This window comes from Carcharhinus amblyrhynchos, chromosome 26, assembly GCF_965287045.1.
Source record: "Carcharhinus amblyrhynchos chromosome 26, sCarAmb.v2.hapA, whole genome shotgun sequence".
Lineage (NCBI taxonomy): Eukaryota > Metazoa > Chordata > Chondrichthyes > Carcharhiniformes > Carcharhinidae > Carcharhinus > Carcharhinus amblyrhynchos.
The window spans coordinates 14,456,402-14,480,887 of NC_137349.1; the positions used below are offsets into that span (position 1 = coordinate 14,456,402).

Sequence of the window (24,486 nt, forward strand, 5' to 3'; positions counted from 1 at the left end):
TGAGAAGGGTGCATGGGGGCTTCAGAGTGTGCATAATGGCACAGCTCACTAGCTTGAGCAGAAAGCTGCAGTCACCAGTGGCACCAAAAATGAAGATATAATTTTAATATGAGAAGCAAATACATCCAGAAGAGGATTTAATTGGGCCAATTGATTGCCTAGGATTGAAGTAAAGTATTACTGGTGTGGAGGTAATCACTCCCCTGAAACCTGCAGGTATAAAGAGGCTGAAAGTTCTTTGCCACAGGAAAGGTCGCTTAAAGCACCAACGTAAAATTAAATCAGGCCTACCCAGTAGAGGGTTAGTAATACATCACAAGTGCATAATATGGAAGAGTGCAGTTCCAATACCAAGCTGGATATGAGCTATGCATATCGGTAACTTCAGTTAGACGATGCCTACCGAGGTTAGAGTCATCGAGGTTTACAGCATGGAAACACGCCCTTCGGCCCAACTTGTTCATGCTGCCTTTTTTTAAAAGGCCCTAAGCTAATCCCAATTGCCTGTCTTTGGCCCATATCACTCTATACCCATCATACCCATGTAACTGTCTAAATACTTTTTAAAAGACAATTGTACCTGCCTCTACTGTTGCCACTAGCAGCTTGTTCCAGACACCACCTTCTGTGCGGAAAAAATTGTCCCCCTGGACACTTTTATATCTCTCCCCTCTCGCCTTAAACCTAGTTTTAGATTCCTCTACCTTTGAGAAGAGATATTGATGATCTAACTGATCTACGCCCCTCGTTATTTTATAGACCTCTGTGATCACCCCTCAGCCTCCTACGCACCAGCAAAAAAAAATCCCAGTCTGTCCAGCCTCTCCTTATAACTCAAACCATCAAGTCCCGGTTGCATCCTAGTAAATCTTTTCTGCACTTTTTCTATATTAATAATATCCTTTCTATAATAGGGTTACCAGAACTGCACACAGTATTCCAAGTGTGGCCTTACCAATGTCTTGTACAACTTCAAGATGTCCCAACTCCTGTACTCAATGTTCTGATTGACGAAACCAAGCACGTCAAATGCCTTCTTCACCACTCTGTCCAACTGTGACTTCATTTTCAAGGAGATATAAACATGTAACCCTAGATCTCCTTGTTCTGTAAATCTCCCCGATGCCCTACCATTAACTGAGTAAGTTCTGCCCTGGTTCAATTTACCAAAATGCAGCACCTCGCATTTGTCTAAATTAAACTTCATCTGCCATTCGTCAGCCCACTGGCCCAATTGATCAAGATCCCATTGCAATCGGAGATAACTTTCTTCACTGTCCACTATACCACCAATCTTGGTGTCATCTGCAAACTTGCTAGCAATGCCTCCTATATTCTCATCTAAATCATTAATATAAATGACAAATAACAGTGGGTCCAACACTGATCTCTGAGGCACACCTCTGGTCACAGACCTCCAGTCTAAAAAACGCTCTACAACCACCTTCTGTCAAGAAGCCAATTTTGTATCCACTTAGATACCTCACCCTGGATCCTGTGAGATTTAACTTTATGCAACAACCTACCATGCGGTACCTTGTCAAAGGCCTTGCTAAAGTCCATGTAGACAACATCAACTGCACTGCCCTCATCTACCTTCTTGGTTACCCCTTCAAAAAACTCAGTCAAATTTGAGAGACATGATTTTCCACTCACAAAGCCATGCTGACTGTTCCTAATCAGTCTGTTACAATAAACACGCACAAAGGTTTGTTTCAGTATATGCTTCTACACTTTGGTGTTTCATTTAACATGTTCTATTTTCCAGAGAATAACAGAGTCTATTGTACGGACTGCCATGAGTATTCGTATACCTAGATGATGATTTGATAATGGGATTGACAGAAGCTGAGTACTTAGCTAACTTAGAAGAGGTGCTAAAGAAATTTCAAGAGGCTGGAATTCACTTCAAGATGGAAAAACGTAATGTACAAGCCACTGAGTTAGCCAACCTGGGGTATCGCATTAATGCACAAGAATTACATGCCGTGGAAGACAAGGTCAGGGCAAGAAAGGTGACTTTAGCTCCCAAAAGTACATCAGAGCTCAAATCACTCGTAGGAATGGTGAATTACTATAGGCATTTTCTACCAAATTTGTCCACGTTATTAGCCCCCTTGCATTCTGGAAGACACCCCAGAAAGAAATTTTTAGCAGAGTGAAGCAATTGTTAGATTCAAGTTTATTGGTGCATTTAAACCTAAGGAATTGTTGTTAACCTGTGATGCCTCTCTGTATAGTGTAGATGCAGTACTGTCCCATAACAAAGATGGCGGATCTGAAATACCTATAGGAATCCTCATGGGAACACTCTGAGTCTGAAAAAGGCTACTTTCAGACTGAAAAAGGGTTGTCAATAATATGAGTAAAGAAGTTCTACCAGTACATGTATGGGAGGCACTTTACCATTGTTATGAATCAGAAACCACTCTTGGATCTTTTTCAAAGACAAGGCTATTCCATCAATCGTATCAGTAAGAACTCAGCATTGGGCATCAATTCTATCTACCTATAGATATACTTTCAAGCACAGGCCTGGAATAGATTGCACATGTGGATATGCTTTGTCACCAGCCTTTACCAGAGAGGGTGGCCAGTTTTATTCATGAGACATGGGCGTAGCTGGCTGGTCAGCATTTATTGCCCATCCCTAGTTCCCCTTGAAAGGTGTGGTCAGAAGCATTTGGACTAAGTATGAGTTTACTACCACATGTTAACAACAGGTTGGTGCTTACTGCTGAATCCTTTTGCTATTGTTGGAAGACCTCTTTGTTAGCGATTTCTAGAAATGGAGGGAATTGAACTGAGTTGGCCTGCTGCACAAGGAGACAGAGGCCTGGACTGGAGGGTAATGAGGCCTGAAGGCTTACAGGTCTACTACACCTGAAAGAGAAGGTGGCGGTGAACTGCCTTCTTGAATCACTGCAGTCCATGTGCTGTGGAAAGGAATCCTAGGATTTTGACCCAGTGACCGTGAAGGAATGATGATATATTTAGAATCATAGAATCCTTACAGTGCAGGAGGAGGCCATTTCTGCCATTGAGCCTGCATCAACTGAAATCTCACCCAGACCCTATCGCCATAACCCTGTGTATTTACTCTGCCAGTGCCCCTGACACTATGGGTCAATTTAGCATGGCCAATCCACCGAACCCGCACATCTTTGGAGTGTGGGAGGAAACCAGAGCACCCAGAGGAAACGCACGCAGACATGGGGAAATGTACAAAATCAGACAGACAGACATTCTCCACATTGGTAGAAATGATGTTGGCAGAAAGAGCAAGGGGGTCCTGCAAGAACAATTTAGGCAGTTAGTAAACGGGACCTCGAAGGTAGCGATCTCTAGATTACTCCCCGTGCCATGTGCTAGTGAGGCTAGAAACAGGGAGATTGTGCAGTTGAAAACATGACTAAAGGATGGTGCAGGAGCAGGACATAGGCAAAGAGAAGGGGAAAAGGAACGTAGTAGTGATTGGGGATAGTGGGGTGAAGGGCATTGACACAGTCCTTTGTCACAATGACAAAGTGCACAGAAGGGTGTGTTGTCTGCCTAGTGCTCGGGTCCGGGATGTCGCAGCTGGGCTGCAGAGGAACCTGGAGTGGGAGGGTGAGAATCCGATCGTTGTGGTACATGTGGGTGCCAGCGATGTAAGCAAAATGCGGACTGAGGATCTGGGGAGGGAGTATGAAAAGCTGGGAATGGAATTAAAAAGTAGAACCGAAAAGGTGGTCATTTCTGGGCTACTGCCTGAACAGAGTGCAGACGGGCATAAAGTTGACAGGATTAAGGAAGTGAATGGGTGGCACAGGGATTGGTGTGGGAGGAATGGGTTTGAATTTATGGGGCATTGGCACCAGTATTGGGGTAGGTGGGACCTGTTCGGGCGGGATGGGGTTGGTCTGAACCGTGCTGGGACCAGAGTGCTAGCGAATCGAGTAAAGAGGACTGTAGACAGGGCTTTAAACTAATTAGCGGGGGGGGGGGGGGGGGGGGGGGTGCGGGGGTAGCTGACATTACGAGGTCTAAAGTTAAGGATAGGGTACAGGTAAGGGAAGAGGCCGAGGATGTCCCAATAATAGAGGGAGTAGGGGGCGTGAGTATGGTTGGTGGCGTTACGGCAAATAGGGTCCAGGTGAAGGCTGGGATGAAAGCACTTTATCTGAATGCACGAAGCATTCGGAATAAAGTGGATGAGCTGGTGGCGCAGATCGACACAAATGGATACGATCTGGTGGCCATTACAGAGACGTGGCTGCAAGGTGACAGGGACTGGGAGTTGAATGTACAGGGATATCAAGTGTTTAGGAAGGATAGGCAGGAGGGAAAAGGGGGGGGAGCGTAGCTCTGCTGATTAAGGATAGCATCAAGGTGGTAGCAAGGGATGATATTGGAGCCAAGGAGCAGAACGTGGAATCGTTGTGGGTGGAGATTAGGAACAGCAAAGGGAGGAAGACGCTGGTGGGTGTCGTCTATAGGCCCCCGAATAATGATCTGGAGGTGGGGCGGGCTGTTAACGCACAAATAAGTGTGGCGTGCAGGAATGGGACGGCCGTAGTTATGGGGGATTTCAATCTGCATATTGATTGGTCGACCCATGTTGGACGCGGTGGGCTCGAGGAGGAGTTCTTGGAATGCTGCCGGGATAGTTTCCTGGAACAGTGCGTGTTGGAGCCGACGAGGGAGAGAGCTATCTTGGATCTCGTGCTATGTAATGAGGCGGGTAGAATTAGGGACCTTGCGATGAAGGATCCTCTTGGGGAGAGTGATCATTGTACGGTGGAGTTTCTGGTGCAGATGGAGGAGAAAGTGGGTTCCTAGACACGCGTACTTTGTTTGAATAGAAGGGAGTACGGTAGGATGAGAGAAGAATTGGCGAATGTTGACTGGGGGAGCGCGTTGGAGGGAGGGTCTGCTGAGGAGCAGTGGAGGATCTTTAAGGAGATCTTTCTTGGTGCTCAGCGGAAATTTATTCCGATGGTCAAAAAGGACAGTAGGAGGAGAGGTAATAAGCCGTGGATAACGAAGGAGGTGAAGGAAAGTCTTAAATTAAAAGCGGAGGAATTTAGAGTAGCTAAGAGTAGTGGGTGAGAAGAGGATTGGGAGAGGTTTAAATGTCAACAAAGATTGACAAAGAAGTTGATAAAGAAGGGTAGGAGAAACTATGAAGCTGGGCTAGCGCTTAATATAAAAAAGATAGCAAGAGTTTTTATAAATATATGAAAAGGAAGAGGCTGGCTAGGGTGAACGTTGGTCCTTTAGAGAATGAGAAAGGGGACCTAGTGGTAGGGGATGGGGATATGGCTAAGGTATTGAATAACTTTTTTGTTTCTGTCTTCACGGAGGAGGACGTGAATAATTTGCCGGGTGTTAGTGATGGAAAGGTGGTAGGACTGGAGGGTCTTAATGACATTACTGTTACTAGAGAGGCGGTGCTCGACAGACTGGAGGGGCTGATTGTGGACAAATCCCCAGGACCGGATGGAATGCATCCGAGGGTTCTGAAAGAAATGGTGGAGGTGATAGTGGATGCCTTGGTGGTTATCTTCCAGACGTCGCTGGATTCCGGGGAAGTGCCGGAGGATTGGAAAACGGCTAATGTTACGCCGTTGTTTAAGAAGGGTGCCAGGCAAAAGGTGGGGAATTATAGGCCGGTTAGTTTAACGTCTGTGGTAGGTAAAATGTTAGAATCCGTCATTAAGGAGGAAATTGCGAGGCATCTTGAAGGGAATTGCTTGATAGAGCAGACGCAGCACGGTTTCATTAAAGGGAAGTCGTGTCTGACAAATTTACTGGAGTTCTATGAGGATGTGTCTAGGGCGGTGGATAGAGGAGAGCCGGTGGATGTGGTCTTTCTGGATTTTCAGAAGGCGTTTGACAAAGTACCTCACAAGAGGTTATTGCAGAAGGTCGAGGGACATGGAGTTGGGGGTAGGGTGTTAGCGTGGATAGAGGATTGGTTGTCAAATAGGAGGCAGAGAGTGGGGGTCAACGGGTGCTATTCGGATTGGCGGATGGTGACTAGTGGAGTGCCCCAGGGGTCGGTGCTGGGGCCTCAGCTTTTTACCATTTATATAGATGATCTGGAGGAGGGAACCGAGTGTAGGGTGTCGAAATTTGCTGATGACACCAAGATTGGGGGAACAGCAAATTGTGCGGAGAGTCTGCAGAAGGATCTAGATAGGCTGGGCGAATGGGCCAGGAAATGGCAAATGGAATTTAATGTTGGCAAGTGTGAGGTGGTCCACTTTGGTAGGAATAATGGTAGGAAGGACTATTACTTACAGGGCGAAAAACTGCAGCAGGCGACGGTGCAGAGGGACCTCGGGGTCCTTGTGCATGAGTCGCAAAAACCCAGCTTGCAGGTGCAGTATGTGGTCAGGAAGGCGAATGGGATGCTGGCCTTCATAGCGAGGGGGATTGAATATAAAAGTAGGGAGGTCTTGCTGCAGCAGTATAGGGCATTGGTGAGGCCGCAGCTGGAGTACTGTGTGCAGTTTTGGGCGCCGCACCTGCGCAAAGATATTTTGGCCTTGGAGGGAGTGCAGAGGAGGTTTGCTAGGCTGATACCGGAGTTGAGGGGGTTGAGCTATGAGGAGAGGCTGAATAAACTAGGCTTGTACTCGTTAGAGTTTAGAAGAATGAGGGGAGATCTCATTGAGACGTATAAGATGATGAATGGGATGGATAGGATAGAGGTGGAGAGACTCTTCCCGCTCAAAAAAGACAGTAGGACTAGGGGGCACAGCCTCAAGATAAAGGGGGGGCGGTTTAGAACGGAGTTGAGGAGGAACTTCTTCACTCAAAGGGTGGTGAATCTCTGGAATTCTGTGCCCGTTGAAGTGGTGGAGGCTGCCTCGCTAAATATTTTTAAGAAGCGGGTTGATGGGTTTTTGATAAGAGAGGGGATTAAGGGTTATGGGGAGAGGGCGGGAAAGTGGAACTGAGCCACGACAGATCAGCCATGATCTTACTGAATGGCGGGGCAGGCTCGAAGGGCTAGATGGCCTACTCCTGCTCCTATTTCTTACGTTCTTATGAGTGAGGGTTTCAGATTCGTGGATCACTGGAAAGTCTTCCAGAGAGGATGGGACCTGTACAAAGATGGATTACACCTGAACTGGAGGGGCATCAATATCCTGGCTGGGAGGTTTGCTGGTATGGTTCAGATGGGTTTAAACTAATGTGGCAGAGAGGTGGGAATCAGAACAATAGGTCAGCAAGACCAAGAGACTGGAGACGAGCGTGGGGCCAAGATGAGGCTATCTAAGAGGAAGAACAATCTTGGGGAGGATGAACTCAGTAGGCCTGGAGTGCATCTGCTTAAATGCAAGGAGCGTAACAGGCAAGACAGAAGAACTTAGAACCTTATTACATGCGCGGAACTTGGATGTGGTTGCAGTGACAGAGGCTTGGTTAAAAGGATAGAACTGGCAGCTGAATATTCCGGGGTATGTGTTTAGGTGAGATGTGGGGAGAGGGGGGGCTAGAAGAGGTAGAGGAGTAGCAATACTAGTTAGGGATCATATTGCAGCGATACAGAGGGTGAATTTGGAAGAATCATGTAACGAGACAACTTGGGTAGAGGTCAGAAACAGGAAGGGCGCAGTCACTTTGCTGGGGGTATACTGCAGGCCTCTCAACAACCCACAGACTGTTGAAGAATGGATATGTAAAGAGATTCTGGATAGGTGTAGAAAAAAATAGGGTTGTTGTAGTGGGAGACTTCAATTTCCCTCATGTAGACAGGAAATCCCTTGGGACTGGGGGTCTTGATGGGGAGGAATTTGTAAAATGTTGTCCAGGAAGTTTCTTTGGAACAATATGTTGATAGTCCAACTAGAGAAGGAGCTATACTGGGACCTAGTACTGGGATTGAGCCCGGTCAGGTCATCAAATCTTCAGTAGGGGAACATGTGGCGAACAGTGAAAACAATTCTGTAAACTTTCGGATAGTCATGGAAAAGGATGAGTGTTGTCCTATGGGTAAGGTGCTGAACTGGGGGAAAGCTAACTACAGCCAGATTAGCCAGGATTTGGTGGCTGTTGATTGGGAGAGGTTGTTTGAGGGTAAATCCACATCTGGCATGTGGGAGCAGTTCATAGGAGTGCAGGACAGGCATGTGCCTGTAAAAAAAGGACAGGAAAGGTAGGATTCGAGAGCCGTGGATAACCAGAGAAATTGTGGGTCTAATCAAAAAGAAAAAAAAGTATACGTAAGGTCCAGGCAGCTAAAAACAGATGAAGCACTACAGGAATACAAAGAAAGTAGAAAAGAACTCATTCAAGGAGTTGAAGGGCAAAAAGGGTCATGAAATGTTCTTGGCAGACAGGATTAAGGAGAATCCCAAGGCATTTTATACGTTAGGAACAAGAGGGTTGTCAGAGCAAGAGTCGGACCTCTCGAGAACAAAGGAGGGGAATTATGCTTAGAACCCAAGGAAGTAGGTGAGATCCAAAATGAATACTTTACAACAGTATTCACAAAGGGGAGGGACACATGATTGGTAGTGTCTCAGAGGGATGTGTAGACCCATTAGAACAAATCACAATTACAAGGGAGGAAGTGTTAGGAAGCATTAAGGTGGACAAATCCCTAGGGCCAGATGGCATCTGTCCTAAATTACTGAAGGAGACAAGAAATGAAATTGCTGGGCCTCTAACAGAAATCTTTGTTTCTTCATTGGACGCAGGTGAGGTCCCAGAGAATTGGAGGATAAAAAATGTGGTCCCATTATTTAAGAAGGGTAGCAAGGATAACCCGGGTAATTATAGGCCGTGAGCTTGATGTCCGAGGCAGGGAAATTGTTGGAGAAGATCCTTAGAGATAGGATCTATACACATTTAGAACAAAATAGTCTCATTAACAATAGACAACATGGTTTTGTACGAGGAAGGTCATGCCTCACAAATTTAGTTATGTTTTTTGAGGAGGTGACTAAAATGATTGATGAGGGAAGGGCTGTGGATGTCATCTGTATGGATTTTAGTAAAACATTTGATAAGGTCCCTCATGGCAGGCTGGAGCAAAAGGGTAAATCTCACGGGATCAAAGGTGAACTAGCTAGATGGGTACAGAACTGGCTTAGCCATAGAAGACAGAAGGTAGCAGTGGAGGGGTCTTTTTCTGATTGGAGGTCTGTGATTAGTGGTGGTCTAGTCTGTGCTTTATACGCTCTGTCTGAGGCCAGAACTCTCCATTCACCTGACGAAGAGGGAAACCTCGAAAGCTAGTGAGTCTATTATCAAATAAATCGGTTGGACTTAAACTGGTGTTGTCAGACTTTTTATGGTGTTTACCCCAGTCCAACGCTGGCATATTCACATCATGACTAGTGGTGGTCCGCAGGGCTCTGTACTGGGACCTCTGCTGTTTGTGATATATATAAATGATTTGGAGGAAGATGAAGCTGGTCTGATTAGTAAGTTTGTGGATGACACACAGATTTTTGGAGTTGCGGATAGTAATGAACATTGTCAGACAATACCGCAAGATACAGATAGGCAGGAAAATTGGGCGGAGAAATGGCACATAGAATTTAATCCAGATAAATGCGAAGTGATGGTTTTTGGTAGATCTAATGCAGGGGGGAGCTAAAAAATAAATGGCAGAACCATAAGGAGTACAGAGAGACACAGTGGGATCTGGGTGTTCAAGGCCACAGATCCCTAAAGGTGGCAACACAGGTAGAAAAGGTGATGAAGAAGGCATATGGCATCCTTGCCTTTATTGGACAGGGCATAGAGTATAAAAGTTAGCATATGATGTTGCAGTTATATAGAATATTGGTTAGGCCACATTTGGAATACTGCATTCAGTTCTGGTTGCCACACTACCAGAAGGATGCGGAGGCTTTGGAGAGAGTGCAGAAAAGGTTCACCAGGATGTTGCTTAGTATGGAGGGTCTTAGCTATGAGATGAGATTGAGTAAACTAGGGTTGTTCTCCCTATAAAGATGGAGATGGAGGGGCGACCTGATAGAAGTTTATAAAATTACGAAGGGCATAGATGGGATGAACAGTTGAACTTTTTCCCATGTTGGAAATGACAAACACAAGAGGTCACAAGCTCAAGGTAAGGAGGGGCAAAGTTGAATACAGATATGTGGGGGACATATTTTACACAGAGGGTGGTGGGAGACTGGAATGCACTACCAAGCAAGATAGTTAAGGCAGACACGCTAAGATCATTTAAGACTTAGCCACATGAACAGACTGGGAATAGAGGGATACAAACGGATGGTCTAGTTAGGAACACATGATTGGTGGAGCCGTGGAGGGCCGAAGGGCCTGTTCCTGTGCCGTATTGTTTTTTTTCTCCTCACAGACATTGACCCAAGCCCAGAATCAAACCCGGGTCCCTGGCACTGAGGCAGCTGTGCCAACCGCTGTGCCACCGTGCCACTCTAAGTCAGAATGGTGAGTGGCTTGGAGGGGAACTTGCAGATGGTAGTGTTTCCATGTATCTGCTGCCCTGGTTCTTCTAGATGGAAGTGATCATGAGTTTGGAAGGTATTGTCTAAGGATCTTTGGTGAATTTCTGCAGTGTACCTTGTAGATAGTAGCAGCAGTGTGCACTGAGCATTGGTGATGGAGGGAGTGGATGTGGTGCCAATTAAATGCTTTGTCCTGGATGGTGAGTGTTGTTGGAGCCACACCCATTCTGGCAAATGGGGAGTACTCCATCATACGCCTGACTTTTAGATGATAGTGGACAGGCTTTGGGAATCAGGAGGCAAGTTACTCACCGCAGTATTCCTAGCCTCTCACCTCTTGCAGCCACTGTTTATGTGGTGAGTCCAGTTGAGTTTCTGGTCAATGGTAACCCCATAAATGTTGACAATGTGGGATTCAGTAATGGTAACACCATTGAATGTCAAGAGAAGGTAGTTAGACTGTCTCGTATTGGTGATGATCATTGCCTAGCATTTGTGCGGGACAAATATCACTTGCCACTTGTCAGTCCAAGCCTGGATATTGTCCAGGTCTTGCTGCATTTAGACATGGACTGCTTCAGTATCTGAGGAGTCATGAATGGTGCTGAACATCGTGCAATCATCAGTGAACATCCTCACTTCTAATTTTATGACAAAGGAAAGGTCATTGATAAAGCAATAGTTTCGACGTAGCAAATCAAGTATTGGATCAGCAGGGATCCATATTATCCAAAGTGAGGCCCAGGATACTCACTGTGACCAGTGAGCCAGTTTCTGAAGAGATGAAACCATACTCTCTCAAAGGATGAATTAAGTTGTGAAGATAACATCATACTTTGGGGAGCTTGAGTAATTGTTCCTGTACCAGGAAAGGAGATTTTCCGAGCCGAATTAGAGTCCATCCGGGTTTATCGAAGATGAAGATGATCACCAGGAGTTGTCTGGTGGCCTGGCATCAATGCTGACACTGAGAATCTAGTCGAGCATTGCACAGTGCCAATTGTAACACAGGTTGTCACTGCACCTTTGGGAATGGCCTGGCCAGTCATGGGTACAAGTCCACATTGATTATGCTGGCCCACTCAAATGTTTTTGCTCCTTATCGATGCACATTCAAAGTGGATACAAGTTTTGGGGTGAAGTCTCCAACATCGCAAGCATCAGTCGAGAAGTTATGCCAATGTTTCTTCCATCTGCAAAATACCTGAAATTGTAGTATCTGAGAAGGGAACAGCTTTCGTGAGTACTTAGTTTCAGAACTTCACCACCTTCACGGTATCAAACACATTAAGACTGCACCTTTACTGCCAAGCTTCCAATAGACCAGCTGAACAAGGCCATCCAAGTTTTTAACAAGGGCAGAGGAATGCTGGAAAATCTCAGCAGGTCTGACAGCATCTGTGGAGCTCTTCTCTTTCCACAGCTACTATCAGACCTACTGAGATTTTCCAGCATTTTTCTGTTTTTGTCTCGGATTCCAGCATCTGCAGTACTTTGCTTTTATCCAAACTTTTAAGTCTGGCGTAAAGAAGCAGTCAGGCGAGACCCTGGAGACCAGAATCCCTTGGTTCCTTGTGGGCTATAGGACAATCCACATCGCAATAATGAGAGTCCCAGCAGCAGAGCAGAGTTGTTAATGAACCGGCATCTCGGAATGAGACTGAGCCTTGTATTTCCAAACTTGCCAGGGAGGGTAGAGGTCGGCTAAAGCAGTCAGAAGACAAACCATAATCCATGCAAGTTAACGTGGCCATTGATGGTGGATGACACTGTATATATTGGGTATTTTTGGAAGTGGATTAAGTTGAGTCCTTGGAGTGTCCAAAACTGGACGCTATTTTACCAAATGGACGTAGAAGAAAAGATTCTCCAGAAACATGTAGATCATTTGAGAGTGAGAGTAGAAAACAGAGAACTGAATTGTCTGTGCCTGAAGAGGTGCGTGTCGTTTATAGTTCTGGAAGCCCTGTGGAAGAGCCACAGATAGAGGAGTTACGCGCCTAAACAAAGACTTGGAAACCCCCTGAAAGACTTAATTTGTAATTGACTAAATTCATGTACTAAATGTTTAATTATCTTGGACTGTCTAAATTAGTACTGACGGTTGTATAAAGGGACTTGGAAGGGGAGGGATGTGGTGATTGTCCCCTTGAGCATCCATTTGCAGAGTAAGAGTCACATGACCCAGGGAATCCATTAGGGAGCAGGTTAGGGGAATCGCACTGGTAAGCTTGGGATTCTGTTCCAGAACTTTCTCGGAAGCTGTCTGGCAGCTACCAGGCTACAAGTCTCTGTATTATAATTGTATGTAAATAAACAGTTATTTACCTAACTGGTAAACAGGGATTATTACAGAACCATAACTGGTTTCCTAAATGATTAAAAGCTCTGAATGTTTCCCTGATTACAAACAGCCTCACAATTGTTGTGATTTGAAATCCAGTTTTCACCAAGCTAGCAGAAGCAGCTCACACCAGATCAATGAGAAGAGGTGGCTTCAGAGTGAGCTCTCTACTTTACTCTGAGCCACTGGTTTGAAGAGCTTTCTATGTTCCTCTTTGATATAAAAAAACAAGAGCAGAGGAAGTCCGACCCTGATTCTGTGTGAATTTGACCCCAGGTTAAAATAAGATCTCAATCTGGGAGCATCGCAAGATGATGACTGGGCAGTTAATGCCAATAGGGAACTGATTGGATCATCACAGAAGTATTTGCTGTTTTTCTCAAGCTGCACAGAGAAAGTCCAATAATATTCACGACTATGGGTCTACCCACCAACCCCCCGCCTCCCCCGCAAGACAGGACACAGCTGCTCTGAGGCTCGGGATTGCCCAGTTCAAGTTTAGAGATGTCAGAGTAAATCCCTATGACAGTAAAGTAGAAAAATTCCACTTTTTGGCCTATTAAAACTGATAGGTGAGTGACTCCCACTCACTTCCTCCCCCTCCTGCTATGGCCCTTCACTCTCACTCTTTCCCCTCCCCCTCCCCCCCCCGCAACAGTGGCCCCTCATTCACTCTTTTCTTTTTCTTTCTTTCTCTCCCCCCGCCCCCCCCCAAACAGTGGCCCCTCACGCTTTCTTTCTCCCCCACCCCACCCCCCCACAGTGGCCCCTCACTCTTCCCCTCCCCCAAGTGGCCTCTCAATCTCACTCTTCCCTCCCCCCCCACCCCCACAGTGGCCAGTCAACCCTCTGCCCCCACCTTCCCACCACCCACCCCCCCAACAATCTGCAGTGACTCTGTCTCTCCTTGCCTCCCCCAGTGTCTGAGATTTCTCAAAGCCACAATTATAAAAAGCAAAGCAGAATTGAGAAGCTGTTGTCCTGGTTTCTAATCCCCAACTGGGCTGAGTGTCTTGTGACATTCAGAAGTCACGTGTGAAAAGATCTGTGTTAAACAGAAAATTATTTGTGTCAGGCAGAGGGGGAGAACACAAAGCACTGATCTTCACAGGGCTCTGATAGATTCATACAGGAGAAATACTCAGTCTGAGAGACAGCTGGACAGAGAAAAAGAGAATGGACAAGTGGGTGAGAGATAGGGGGAGGAGGGAGCAACACATGCAGAGCAAGTGAGATTCAGCAGGAAACAAGTACAGAGGGAGAGAGAGAGCTATGGAAATAGAGGAAGAGAGAAATATTGCATGTCAGGCTAAGGGACAAGGGTCAGGAACAAAACGAGTGGCTGAGAGAACTTTGAGCCTGCTATTCTGACAGAGGGAGTGTGGAGGATATAATTTGTCATTTGCCCATTGTGCAGCCCATCCTACGATACAGATTACAGTTGTGTCCTTTGTCCCCGAGATTGAGGGAATATTGTGGTTATTAATTACAGTCCCTGGCTTGAGTGACAGCGCAAACCCCTCACATTCTCCAACACCGGCCTCTTGGAAAGAATATTAGGTTCACAAAGACAGTCCTCTCTCGTATATTCACACCAATGGCTGTGTGGGTTCCACTGACACTTATTGCTGACTCCCCAAAATACTCATGACGAACCAAGATTAGAGATGGATTTACTCTGGAATTGAAATAGGTCGAAGTATAGACAGAAACCGACACTATATTGAGTTACAGAGAGGGGAATCGTCCAGGGTTCCTGTTCCTGATCACTATTCAGTGATCCCTGGGTTAGAGAGAAAGAGGGGAAATCAGCCATGGTTCCTGCTTCTGATCATTGTCCAGTGATCCCAGGGCTAGGGAGAGAGAGGAAATCAGCCAGGGTTCTTGCTCCCTGATCCCTGTCCAATTATCCGGAGTTATGGAAGAGGGCGATCAGCCAGGGTTCCTGCTGTTAGGGTTTCTAGCTGTGAATCAAAGTATTCCTGGAGGTTTTATCACAACTTGCCCCCACACTCCAGCCATGAGTTAGCCAACACATCCATCCTTGTAATGTACTGCCTTCCTACTCCATTAGAAAGCAAAAAGGCTCATCCAATTGGACGACACTTGACTGTTAACTAAACAGCTTTCTTAAAAATCCATTTCCAATATTTTTATATCTGGTAAAATTTACTTTTTGTGACAAAGTGCTAAAAATGTCCTTGTATCTGATCCTGCATTGGATCCCTCTGGACATTCGCTTCAAGACGTACTCCAATGTTCTCTGGGAGGGCATGTGGCATGGATTAAACAAATCCGAAATGCTTTATCAACCATTTTCACCTCTAACACTTTCAGTATTTACGCTGTGCCACAGGTCTCCTCAACTGCTCCGTTTCGATCACAATGAATCCTCTGTCCAATCATAATTGCTATTTATAATTCTCTTAGCAACAATTAGTTACCATTTGCCTACTTTGTGTCTCTCAGGAGTCCCTGATGCACTGCCTCTTCCTCTATTTACTCTCCCAAAGCACCTTAATGTGTTACAATCATCTCCCCATAAACAAACTAACCCACCTTGTGGGCAGCGTGGTGGTACAGTGGTTAGCACTGCTGCCTCACAGCACCAGGGACCTGGGTTTGATTTCCGGCTTGGATTACTGTCTGTGCGGAGTCTGAACATTCTCTCCGTGTCTGTACGGGTTCCCTCCCACAGTCTGAAAGACATGCTGGTTAGGTGCATTGACCCAAACAGGCACTGGAGTGTAGGGACTAGGGGAATTTCACAGTAACTTCATTGCAGTGTTAATGTAAGCTTTACTTGTGACTAATAAATAAAAACTTAACCTTTAAACCAACCTCAGTCACACCCATGTCAATTCCACTTCCTGTACCAGCAGCTTCAGAGTCATTGTGTCATTTACTGGACGGGGGGAGCTATTCAGCCAATCAAGTCCATGCTGGCTTTCTGTAGAGTGATCCAGTCTGTTCCAATACCCCGCTCTATCTTTTTCATGAAGTGTCCATCCAATTTCCTTTGAAATCACTCATCATCTCCACTTCCACCATTCATTACCAGTGGCTGCGCAAAAAGGTTCTCCCTCACGTTCCCCCTGGATCTCTTGCCCAAAACGTTTACAACTGTGACATTAAATCTAATTGCCTCACCCTGCCCCTGCTGCTAAAATGTATCACCTCACACATATCATTCCATCTGGCACTTGTGACTCCATTCTTCTGGTCTGTCTGTGTCCTGTTATAGTTGATTTGTATGATCCTTACTGCCACTTCTCAGAGTTTTATCTCATCAGTAAATTTGTAATTTCAAGGAACGTCACTGTCTACCATCCTCCAGGATAAAAAACAGCCATCACCAATCGCTGTTTCTGCCCCATCTCCAGCTCTGTTGATTCAAATTACTTGCTTTGTTACAGATGAAGACAGTATTCTTTTTAAAAAGCAACCCATTCATTATTAGAATCTGTAATGGAAACATAATTTCCAATTGCTGCACTCTGACTAAACAACTATTCAACTCAGATGTTACATCCATTTCACAATCAGACTCTGTGAACAGAATGACACTGTGTTCCACACCCAATGGTGCATTAGTAAAATTAATTGCTTTGGTAATTCACATGTTAAATATAAAATAGCCACTATGGTTAGACAGCATCACTGCTAGAATTACAGCCCAGACAACTCTAATCAGACAAAAATGGATCCAAGTGATGGAATTACGAAGAGGGCCGAGTAAAAGCTTCATTGAAGTGGTTTTTAAGAAGGAACTTTACGGAGAGAAAATCACAAAATGGAGAGGTTCAGGGAGGGAATTCCAGAGCATACAGCCCAAACAGTTAAATAGATGACTGCCAGTGGTAGAGAGATTAAAACAGGGCCAGAAACTGAGCAGCACAGAGATCTTGGCTAAGGAGTAGTGAGGCAATGAAAGAATTTAAGCACAAGAATGAGATTTTTAAATGGGAGGAATTGCAACACGGAGACTGAGGATGGAATTTTCCCATCCTGCCCGCCATGGGAATTGTAGCGGGCAGGGGTGGATCATGCAAAAGGTCCACTGACCTCAGGCAGGAATTTCTGGCCTTGGGGCAAGCGTGGACAGAAAATCCCATCCTGAGTATTTATTGCACGTTATCTAATTGACAATGAGGATATGTAAAAATATTTAAGGTGCTCAAATCTAATTATCCTTTGTTTTTCCTAACCTTTTCACCCTGTTGGAATTGGTTTCTGCTGTTAAAATTTATTTATTAGACACAAGTGGGCTTACATTAACACTGCAATGAAGTTACTGTGAAAATCACCTAGTTGCCACATTCGGCACCTGTTTGGGTACACTGAGGGAGAATTTAGCATGGCCAATTCACCTAACCAGCATGTCTTTTGGACTGTGGGAGGAATTCGGCGCACCCAGAGGAAACCTTGCAGACGCAGGAAGAACGCACAGACAGTGACCCAAGCTGGGAATTGAACCCAGGCCCCTGGCTCTGTGAGGCAGCAGTGTTAACCACTGTGCCACTCCTATCCCAATTGGCTGAATAGCCTCCCTCTGTCCAGTAAATGACTCAATAACTCTGGAGTTGTTGGTAATGGAAATGAAATTGGCATGGGTGTGACCGAGGTTGGGTTAGTTTCCTTAGAGCGAGATGGTTGTAACATGTTAAGGCGCTTTGGGAGACTAAGTAGAGAAGAGAGAGTGCATCAGGAATTCCTGTTCTACAGAGAAGGAGTTGAACTGTTGCTGTTGGCCTTTACCGCGAGAGGGATGGAGTATAAAAGCAGGGAGGTCTTGCTGCAATTGTACAAGGTACTGGTGAGGCCGCAACTAGAGTACTGTGTGCAATTTTGGTCCCCTTATTTGCGAAAGGATATATCGGCTTTGGAGGGAGTGCAGAGAAGGTTCACCAGATTGATTCCGGAGATGAGGGGGGTTAGCTTATGAGGAGAGATTGAGTAGATTGGGCCTGTATTTGTTGGTGTTTAGAAGGCTGAGGGGAGATCTCAAAGAAAGTAAGTAATTGAATAAAATAGTTAAGTAATTGATTAATATTCATATGGCAGGACAGGTGACGTGTCAAGGCAGCAGTAGGTTTGAGCTGATGGATACCAGTGTTATCCAGGGCAAACACATCTGCACTAAGTGTCTGCAGCTTGAGGGGTTTTGGCCCAGAGACATTCAGCTAGAGGCTGAGATGTGGACAAGTTAGGGCAGGTGAGAGTTACCTGGATGCTTTGATTCAGGAGGTGGTCTTACCCCTTCAGATAGGGTATTCTGATTTGGAAAGTGGTCAGAGAATGTGACTGGAGCTGATGCAGTAAGAGGAACCAGAGGGCAGGAGTGTCAGCGTCTATAATCGTCCAAAGGTTTGAGGTTCTTTCAGCTTGTTTGGATGAAAGTGGGGCTGCCAGGGTGGATGAACTGACTGACCATAGCACTGTGATTCAACACAATAAGAAGTCTCACAACACCAGGTTAAAGTCCAACAGGTTTATATGGCAGTACTAGCTTTCGGGGCCTCAGGCTCCTTCTTCAGGTGAGTAAGGACTTGTGTGCTGCTAAAAACCCTGTTGGACTTTAACCTGGTGTTGTGAAACTTCTTACTGTGCTTATCCCAGTCTAATGCTGGCATCTCCACACAGTGGTTCAAGGAAGTTATTTAACTGGGGGAAGCACATGCAAATTGATATAGGATAAATAAGATTAAAGAGATTAAAGTTGTCTTGAGGACTGGTGTAGGGAGAAGTAGGTTCCATTTTGTGGGGCACTGGCACCAGGACTGGAGAAAGTGGGATCTGTACCACTGGGACGGTTTATACCTGCATTGTGCTAGGGCTGATAGTCCAGCATAACTAGGGAAGTAGAGAGAGTTTTAAACTGAATGGTGGGACAAGAGATCAAATTGAAGGTGTCGTAAATCATTGAATCAAGACAAGACAAGATAGAAAGGTATAAATATGGGAAATGACATATGGACCGTGGCAGGCAGGGACATGGAGTACAAATCTATGAGTAAATCAGCAGAGAAAGTTGGAGGTTACAAAAATAATAAAAGGACAAACTCTGTATCTAAACATACGTAGCATTCAAAACAAAACGGATAAACTGATAGTGCAAATAGAAATGAATGAATATGATCTGATAGCCATTACAAAGATACAACTACAGGATGACAAGGACTAGGTCTTGAATATTTTGGAGTATGTGACACTTAGGAATGAAAAGATGGAGGGGTTGCTCTGTTAATTAATTCAGGAAACCAGGGTGGGTTGAGGTGAGAAATAGTCAAGGCAAGAAGAGTCACTTATGGGAGTGATGTACCACCACCACCAACCCCCTCCCCTCCTCCAAAATCATAACCACACAAAAGAAGAGATAATAGAAAGTAAATAGGGAATGCGGGAAAAAAAATCATCCATCACACCCAACTCCCCATCCCCTTCCCTTGCAGGAGATGCAACACCTTTATCTCCTCCCTACTCACCGCTTGGCACCAATTTCAGGTGAAGCAGCGTTTCACTGGCTCCTCCTATTTGGTTTATTGTATTCACTGATACCAATGCAGTCTTGTCTTACACTGGGGAGGTTAAACACAGACTGAGTGACTACTTTGCAGAACACCACTACCACGACTCCAACCTTCCTATTGCGTGCCATTTTAACTCAGAACCTTGCTCCCATGCCCACTTGTCTCTTCTTGGCCTGCTGCAATGCTCCAGTGAAGTCCAGCGTAAGCAGCAGGAGCAGGCTCTCATCTTCCAATTGGGCACTTGCAGTCTCAGGACTCAACACTGAGTTCAACAACTCTCAGCTGTGAACTTTCTCCTCCAGTTTAATTGTTTTTTTATGTTCCAAACTTATTTGTTTCAATGCAAGCCCCACTGCCCATTCTGCCCTGCTGGCCCCTCAACCTGGTCATCTGTCTCTTGTTCTTCACGTTGCTATGCTTGTGTTGTAATCTCATCCTGCTATAGTACAGTATCTAGGAGACTTACCCCTCTCTCGGTTCTAATAAAGAGCCAAACAGACTCAATGTTCATTAACTCTGTTTCTCTCCCTACAGTTGCTGCCAGACGTGCTGTGTTTTTCCAACATTCTCCGTCTCAGTATTTTGCTTATTTAAGAGATAATGGGAGCTTATCAGAAAGGTATGACATGGGGGAATTTAATCTGCTGGGAAAAATCGGATGGCAAAGGTAGTGTAGGTCAGGAGTTCATGGAATCTTTTGGGATAGTTTCCTAGAACAACACATTCTGAAGCCAATCAGAGGACTGGTGATATTAAACCTGGTATTGTGCAATGTGATAGGACTCATTGATAACCTCACAGTAAAGGAACCTCTAGGTAGAAGTGATCATAATATGATTGAATTATATATTCAGTTTGAGGGAGAGAAAAGTCAGTCCAAGACTAGTATTTTAAACTTAAATAAAGGCCCGAAAGTGGAGCTAGCTCAAGTGAACTGGCATACATACCTAAGGGATAGATCAATAGAGGTTCAGTGGCAGACATTTGGAGGGATATTTCAGAATACACAGATTAGATGCATTCCAACTGAATGAAAGATTCCAAGGGGGGGTGTCCATCATCTACGATTAATTAAAAAGTTGAAGACAGCATTAAATGTAAAGAAAAGCATATAATTGAGCAGACGAGTGGCAGGGGACTTTCACAGTAACTTCATTGTAGTGTTAATGTAAGCTTACTTGTGACACCAATAAATAAACTTAAAGGTCAGAAGATTGGTGAGAATATAAAGAACAGCGAAGAATAACAAAAAGGTTGAGGAAAATAAGATTAGAATATGAGAGAAAGCTAGCTTGAAATATAAAGATAGAAAGACTTTCTATAGATATTTAAATAAGAGCCAGCATTGGGCCTATAGAAAGTCCGCCTGGAGAATTGATAATAGAGTAAGGCTACAGCGGATTAGTTAAACAGGTATTTTGCATCAGTCTTCACTACAGTGGACACAAATAACATCCCAGAAATAGTTGAAAATCAGGAACTGGAAGGAACTCAGGAATATTACAATCACCAGGGAAGTGACATTGAGCAAATTGTTGGGCCTAGAGGCTGACAAATCCCTAGGTCTGCAAGGACTTCAGCTGAAGATATTGAAGGAAATGGCTAACGTGATTGCTGATGCGTTGGTTTTAATTTTCCAAAATTTCTTAGATTCAGGGAAGGTTCCATTAGATTGGAAAATAACAAATATAACTTCATTATTCAAAAAGGGAAGGAGACAGAAATCAGGAAACTACAGGCCAGTTAACATCTGTCACAGGGAAAATGTTGAAAGCCATTATTAAAAATGTTACAACAAGGCACTTGGAAAAATTCAAACAATCCGCAGAGTCAACATGGTTTTGTGAAAGGGGAATCATGTTTATCCAAAATATTAGAATTTACTAAAGTAACAACATATACTGTGAATAAAGGGGAAGTGGTGAATGTATAGTACATTAGCTTTCTAGAAGACATTTGATAAAGTGCCACTTCAAAGGTTAAAGCAGAATATAAAAGTTTATGGTGTAGGGAGTAACATATTGGCATGGATTGAAGGTTGACTAGCTACAGAAAACAGTAGGCATAAATGGAGTGTTTTCTGGTTGGCAGGTTGTGACAAGTCGTATGCCTACATGATCACTGCTGGGACCTAATTCCTTTACAATTTATATAACTGACCTGGATGAAGAGACAGCATTTTTTAAATTTGCAATGACACAAAAGCAGGAGAGTAAATTGTGAAGAGGCCATAAGGAGGCTACAAATGGACATTTCTTTATTCTTTGATAAGTTAAATGAGTGAGCAGAATTCTGGCAAATGGTGAATAAAATGGGCAAAAGTGAAATTATCCATTTTGGTTGGAAGAATAAAGATTATCTAAATGGTGAGAGGTTGCCGAGCTCTTGAGTTACACAGGGATCTGGATGTCCTAGTGCATGAATCACAAAAGGCTGGTACGCAGTTACAGCAAGTAATTAGAAAAGGTAATAGAAGGTTATTGTTTACTGTGAGGAGAATTGATTACAAAAAGTAGGGAGATTATGCCTCAGTTATACAAGGCATTGGAGAGACCACATCTGGAATATTGTGTATAGTATTGGTCTCTTTATTTAAGCAAAAATGAAAATGCTTTAGAAGCAATTCCAAGACGGTGTACTAGACTAAACCCACCCATTCCTGCTATATCTTGTGAGGAATAGTTGAACAGGTTAGGTCTATATTTACTAGAGTTTTGAAGAGTTAGAAGCAACTTGATTAAAATCTTTAACATCCTGAGGCGTATTGATAGGGTGGATGTGGTGAGGATGTTTCCCCTAATTGGTGAATCTAGAACTAAGGGTCATTGTTTAAAAACAAGGGAAAACTCATTTAAAACAGAGATTAGGAGAATCTTTTTCTCAGAGTAGTGAATCTCTGAAACGCTCTTCCTCAAAAGGTGATGTAAGCAGAATCTGAATATTCTTAAGGTGGAGCTGTATAAATTTTTGCTTAACAAGGGGGTTGTCGCAGATAGACAGGAGTCTGGGGTTGAGATTGCAATCAGATCAGCCACGTTCTTCTTGAATGGTAGAACAGGCTCGAGGGGCTAAGTGATGCACTCCTGTTCCTAATTCATATGTTCATAATTTCATATGCAGAAACCAGATTGTCTGTGTTACTTTGCAGATAACCTCATGTTTTTCCTGTCCTGGGAGTGTTTGATGGGAACAGTGTAAAGGGAGCTTTACTAATAAAAAGTGTACCAAGTGCTTTGTTCCATGTCTAATCGCCTGCTGTACCTGTCCAGTCGCTGTCAATTTCAAACATTTACATTGTTCAATAATCAGTTCAATTATTATCTTCACAAGCGAATGTTGAATACATTGGGATAAGGGCATCTGATGCTCAGGAATGCCAGCTTAGTGAATTAGCTGGGAAACAACGTTCCCTTTCCCAACCATCATAGAGGCGATATAACTTTGGCATTAAACACTCAAATTTATTTTAAACATTAACAATCAGTCAGGCTCTCTATTGCAAAGATTTGAACCTCAAACCGGCAGTGGATATTGGTGTACGAGAGCACGAGAAGGTCTGAGTAATCAGAAACTCTGTGGAGAGATTCAATCATTCCAGAGTTTTATTTAACTCAGATCCACAAATGGATGTTCAAAATAAATGTTAATTTTTTTGGACAAGGTTATAAATAAATCACAAGACAATGGGGGGGGGGGGGACACAATGAGAAGTCTCAACCAAAGCAATTAACAGCAAGAGGTGCTTTGTTTAGAGTTGAATCATTTCAAGAGCGAACCCTCAGTGAGGTGTTCTAATTTCGGTTAATGAAGGTTATCAGGGATAAGAATGAAATATAGAGCAGGCTGACACTCCAATGTAGTACTGTGCAGATTACGTGCATTAGCCGTGCTAAATTCTCCCTCAGTGTACCGGAACAGGCGCTGACTGGGGATTTTCACTAAACTTCATTACAGTGTGAATGTAAGCTGACTCGTGACTAATAAATAAACTTTATTTTGCGACATGGTCAGAGGTCATGCTTTTCATCCGAGACATTAAACCTAAACCCCATCTGCTTTCTCAGCTGGGTCTATTTTTTATCAAAGGACAGAAAGTTCTATTTGATGTGCGGGCAAATATTTCTTCTTCAATTCACATTACTAAAAAAAACCTGATCTGGCCACTATCACACCAGTCTTTCGGGAGTTCACTCTACACAAATTGACTGCCACGTTTCCTATATTACATCAGTAATTACACTTCAAAAAAGCACTCATTGGCTGTAATCCCAGCTTGAAATGTGCAGTGACCATGAAAAGCATCAGATAAATACGAATCTTGCTTTCTTTCATAAATAGTTCACAGGGCAGAAGGGGATGGGACCAATCTACATAACTTTGTTACAGAAGATTAACAGAATCAGTTCAATTCACAATCAGGCTACAAAATAATTCACTGTCTTAACCTATAATGAAATTATTGATTCAAAATTTCTCAAATCTACATCAGAAGCGGAGCTGTAAGCAGTGTTCAATAATGGGAGGAAGGGAATTCTCTGAGTTTTGTCTGCCAGTGTGTCACTGTCCAAACCTCTCAGTCATGCTTGGACTGAAAGTGATGCCCTGTTCCAGAGCCCAGCTGAAAGCCAATCCCAGAGTGAAAGCTGCAAAGAAACTTCTCCCAATCTGTTCATCCTCACTCCGAATCAGAGCCTTTTATCACTGCTCTCTCTCTGGTTCTCTCAATCTCTAACTGTTCCTCACTATCTCTCTCTTCACTTTTCTCCCTCACACTATTTCTCTCACCGTTTCCTTTCCTCACCCCCTCCCTATCTCTCCCTCACCCCCTCTATCACTCTCACTCTCCGCTCCGTTATTTCTTTCCCGCTCCGTTATTCCCGCTCTCTCTCTTTCTCCCTCACTCACCCTCCCTTTTCCTCACGATCTCATTCCCTCCCTCGGACTTCCTCACTTTTCCTCTCTCTCTCTCCTTCACACTTTTCCTCACACTCTCGGCTCCGTTATTCCTCTCTCTCTGGGACTTTCTCCCTCCCTCGTTCCCTCACACTTTTCTTCACTCCCTCTCCCTCACTATCTCCCCCCTCACTCCCTCTTACCCCATGTTCAGCTCCAGGAGCCGTTTCCTTTCTCTCCGTTTCCGCGAGTCCCGCCTGTCCGAGTCCCGGCGCCGGTTCAC

The 24,486-nt window shown here is 44.4% G+C and overlaps 1 protein-coding gene across 1 annotated transcript in view; it reads right to left on the reverse strand.

Moving 5' to 3' along the window:
• Window positions 1-24,480, reverse strand: part of LOC145358520 (homer protein homolog 3-like) — a 57,185-nt gene extending 32,705 nt beyond the window's left edge. Inside the window, exon 1 of the mRNA XM_080212651.1 lies at window positions 24,407-24,480. Coding sequence (XP_080068777.1) covers window positions 24,407-24,411 — 5 coding nt within the window. The 5' untranslated portion in view covers window positions 24,412-24,480. The remainder of the gene's footprint in view (window positions 1-24,406) is intronic.
• Between the last annotated feature and the right edge of the window lie 6 nt (window positions 24,481-24,486).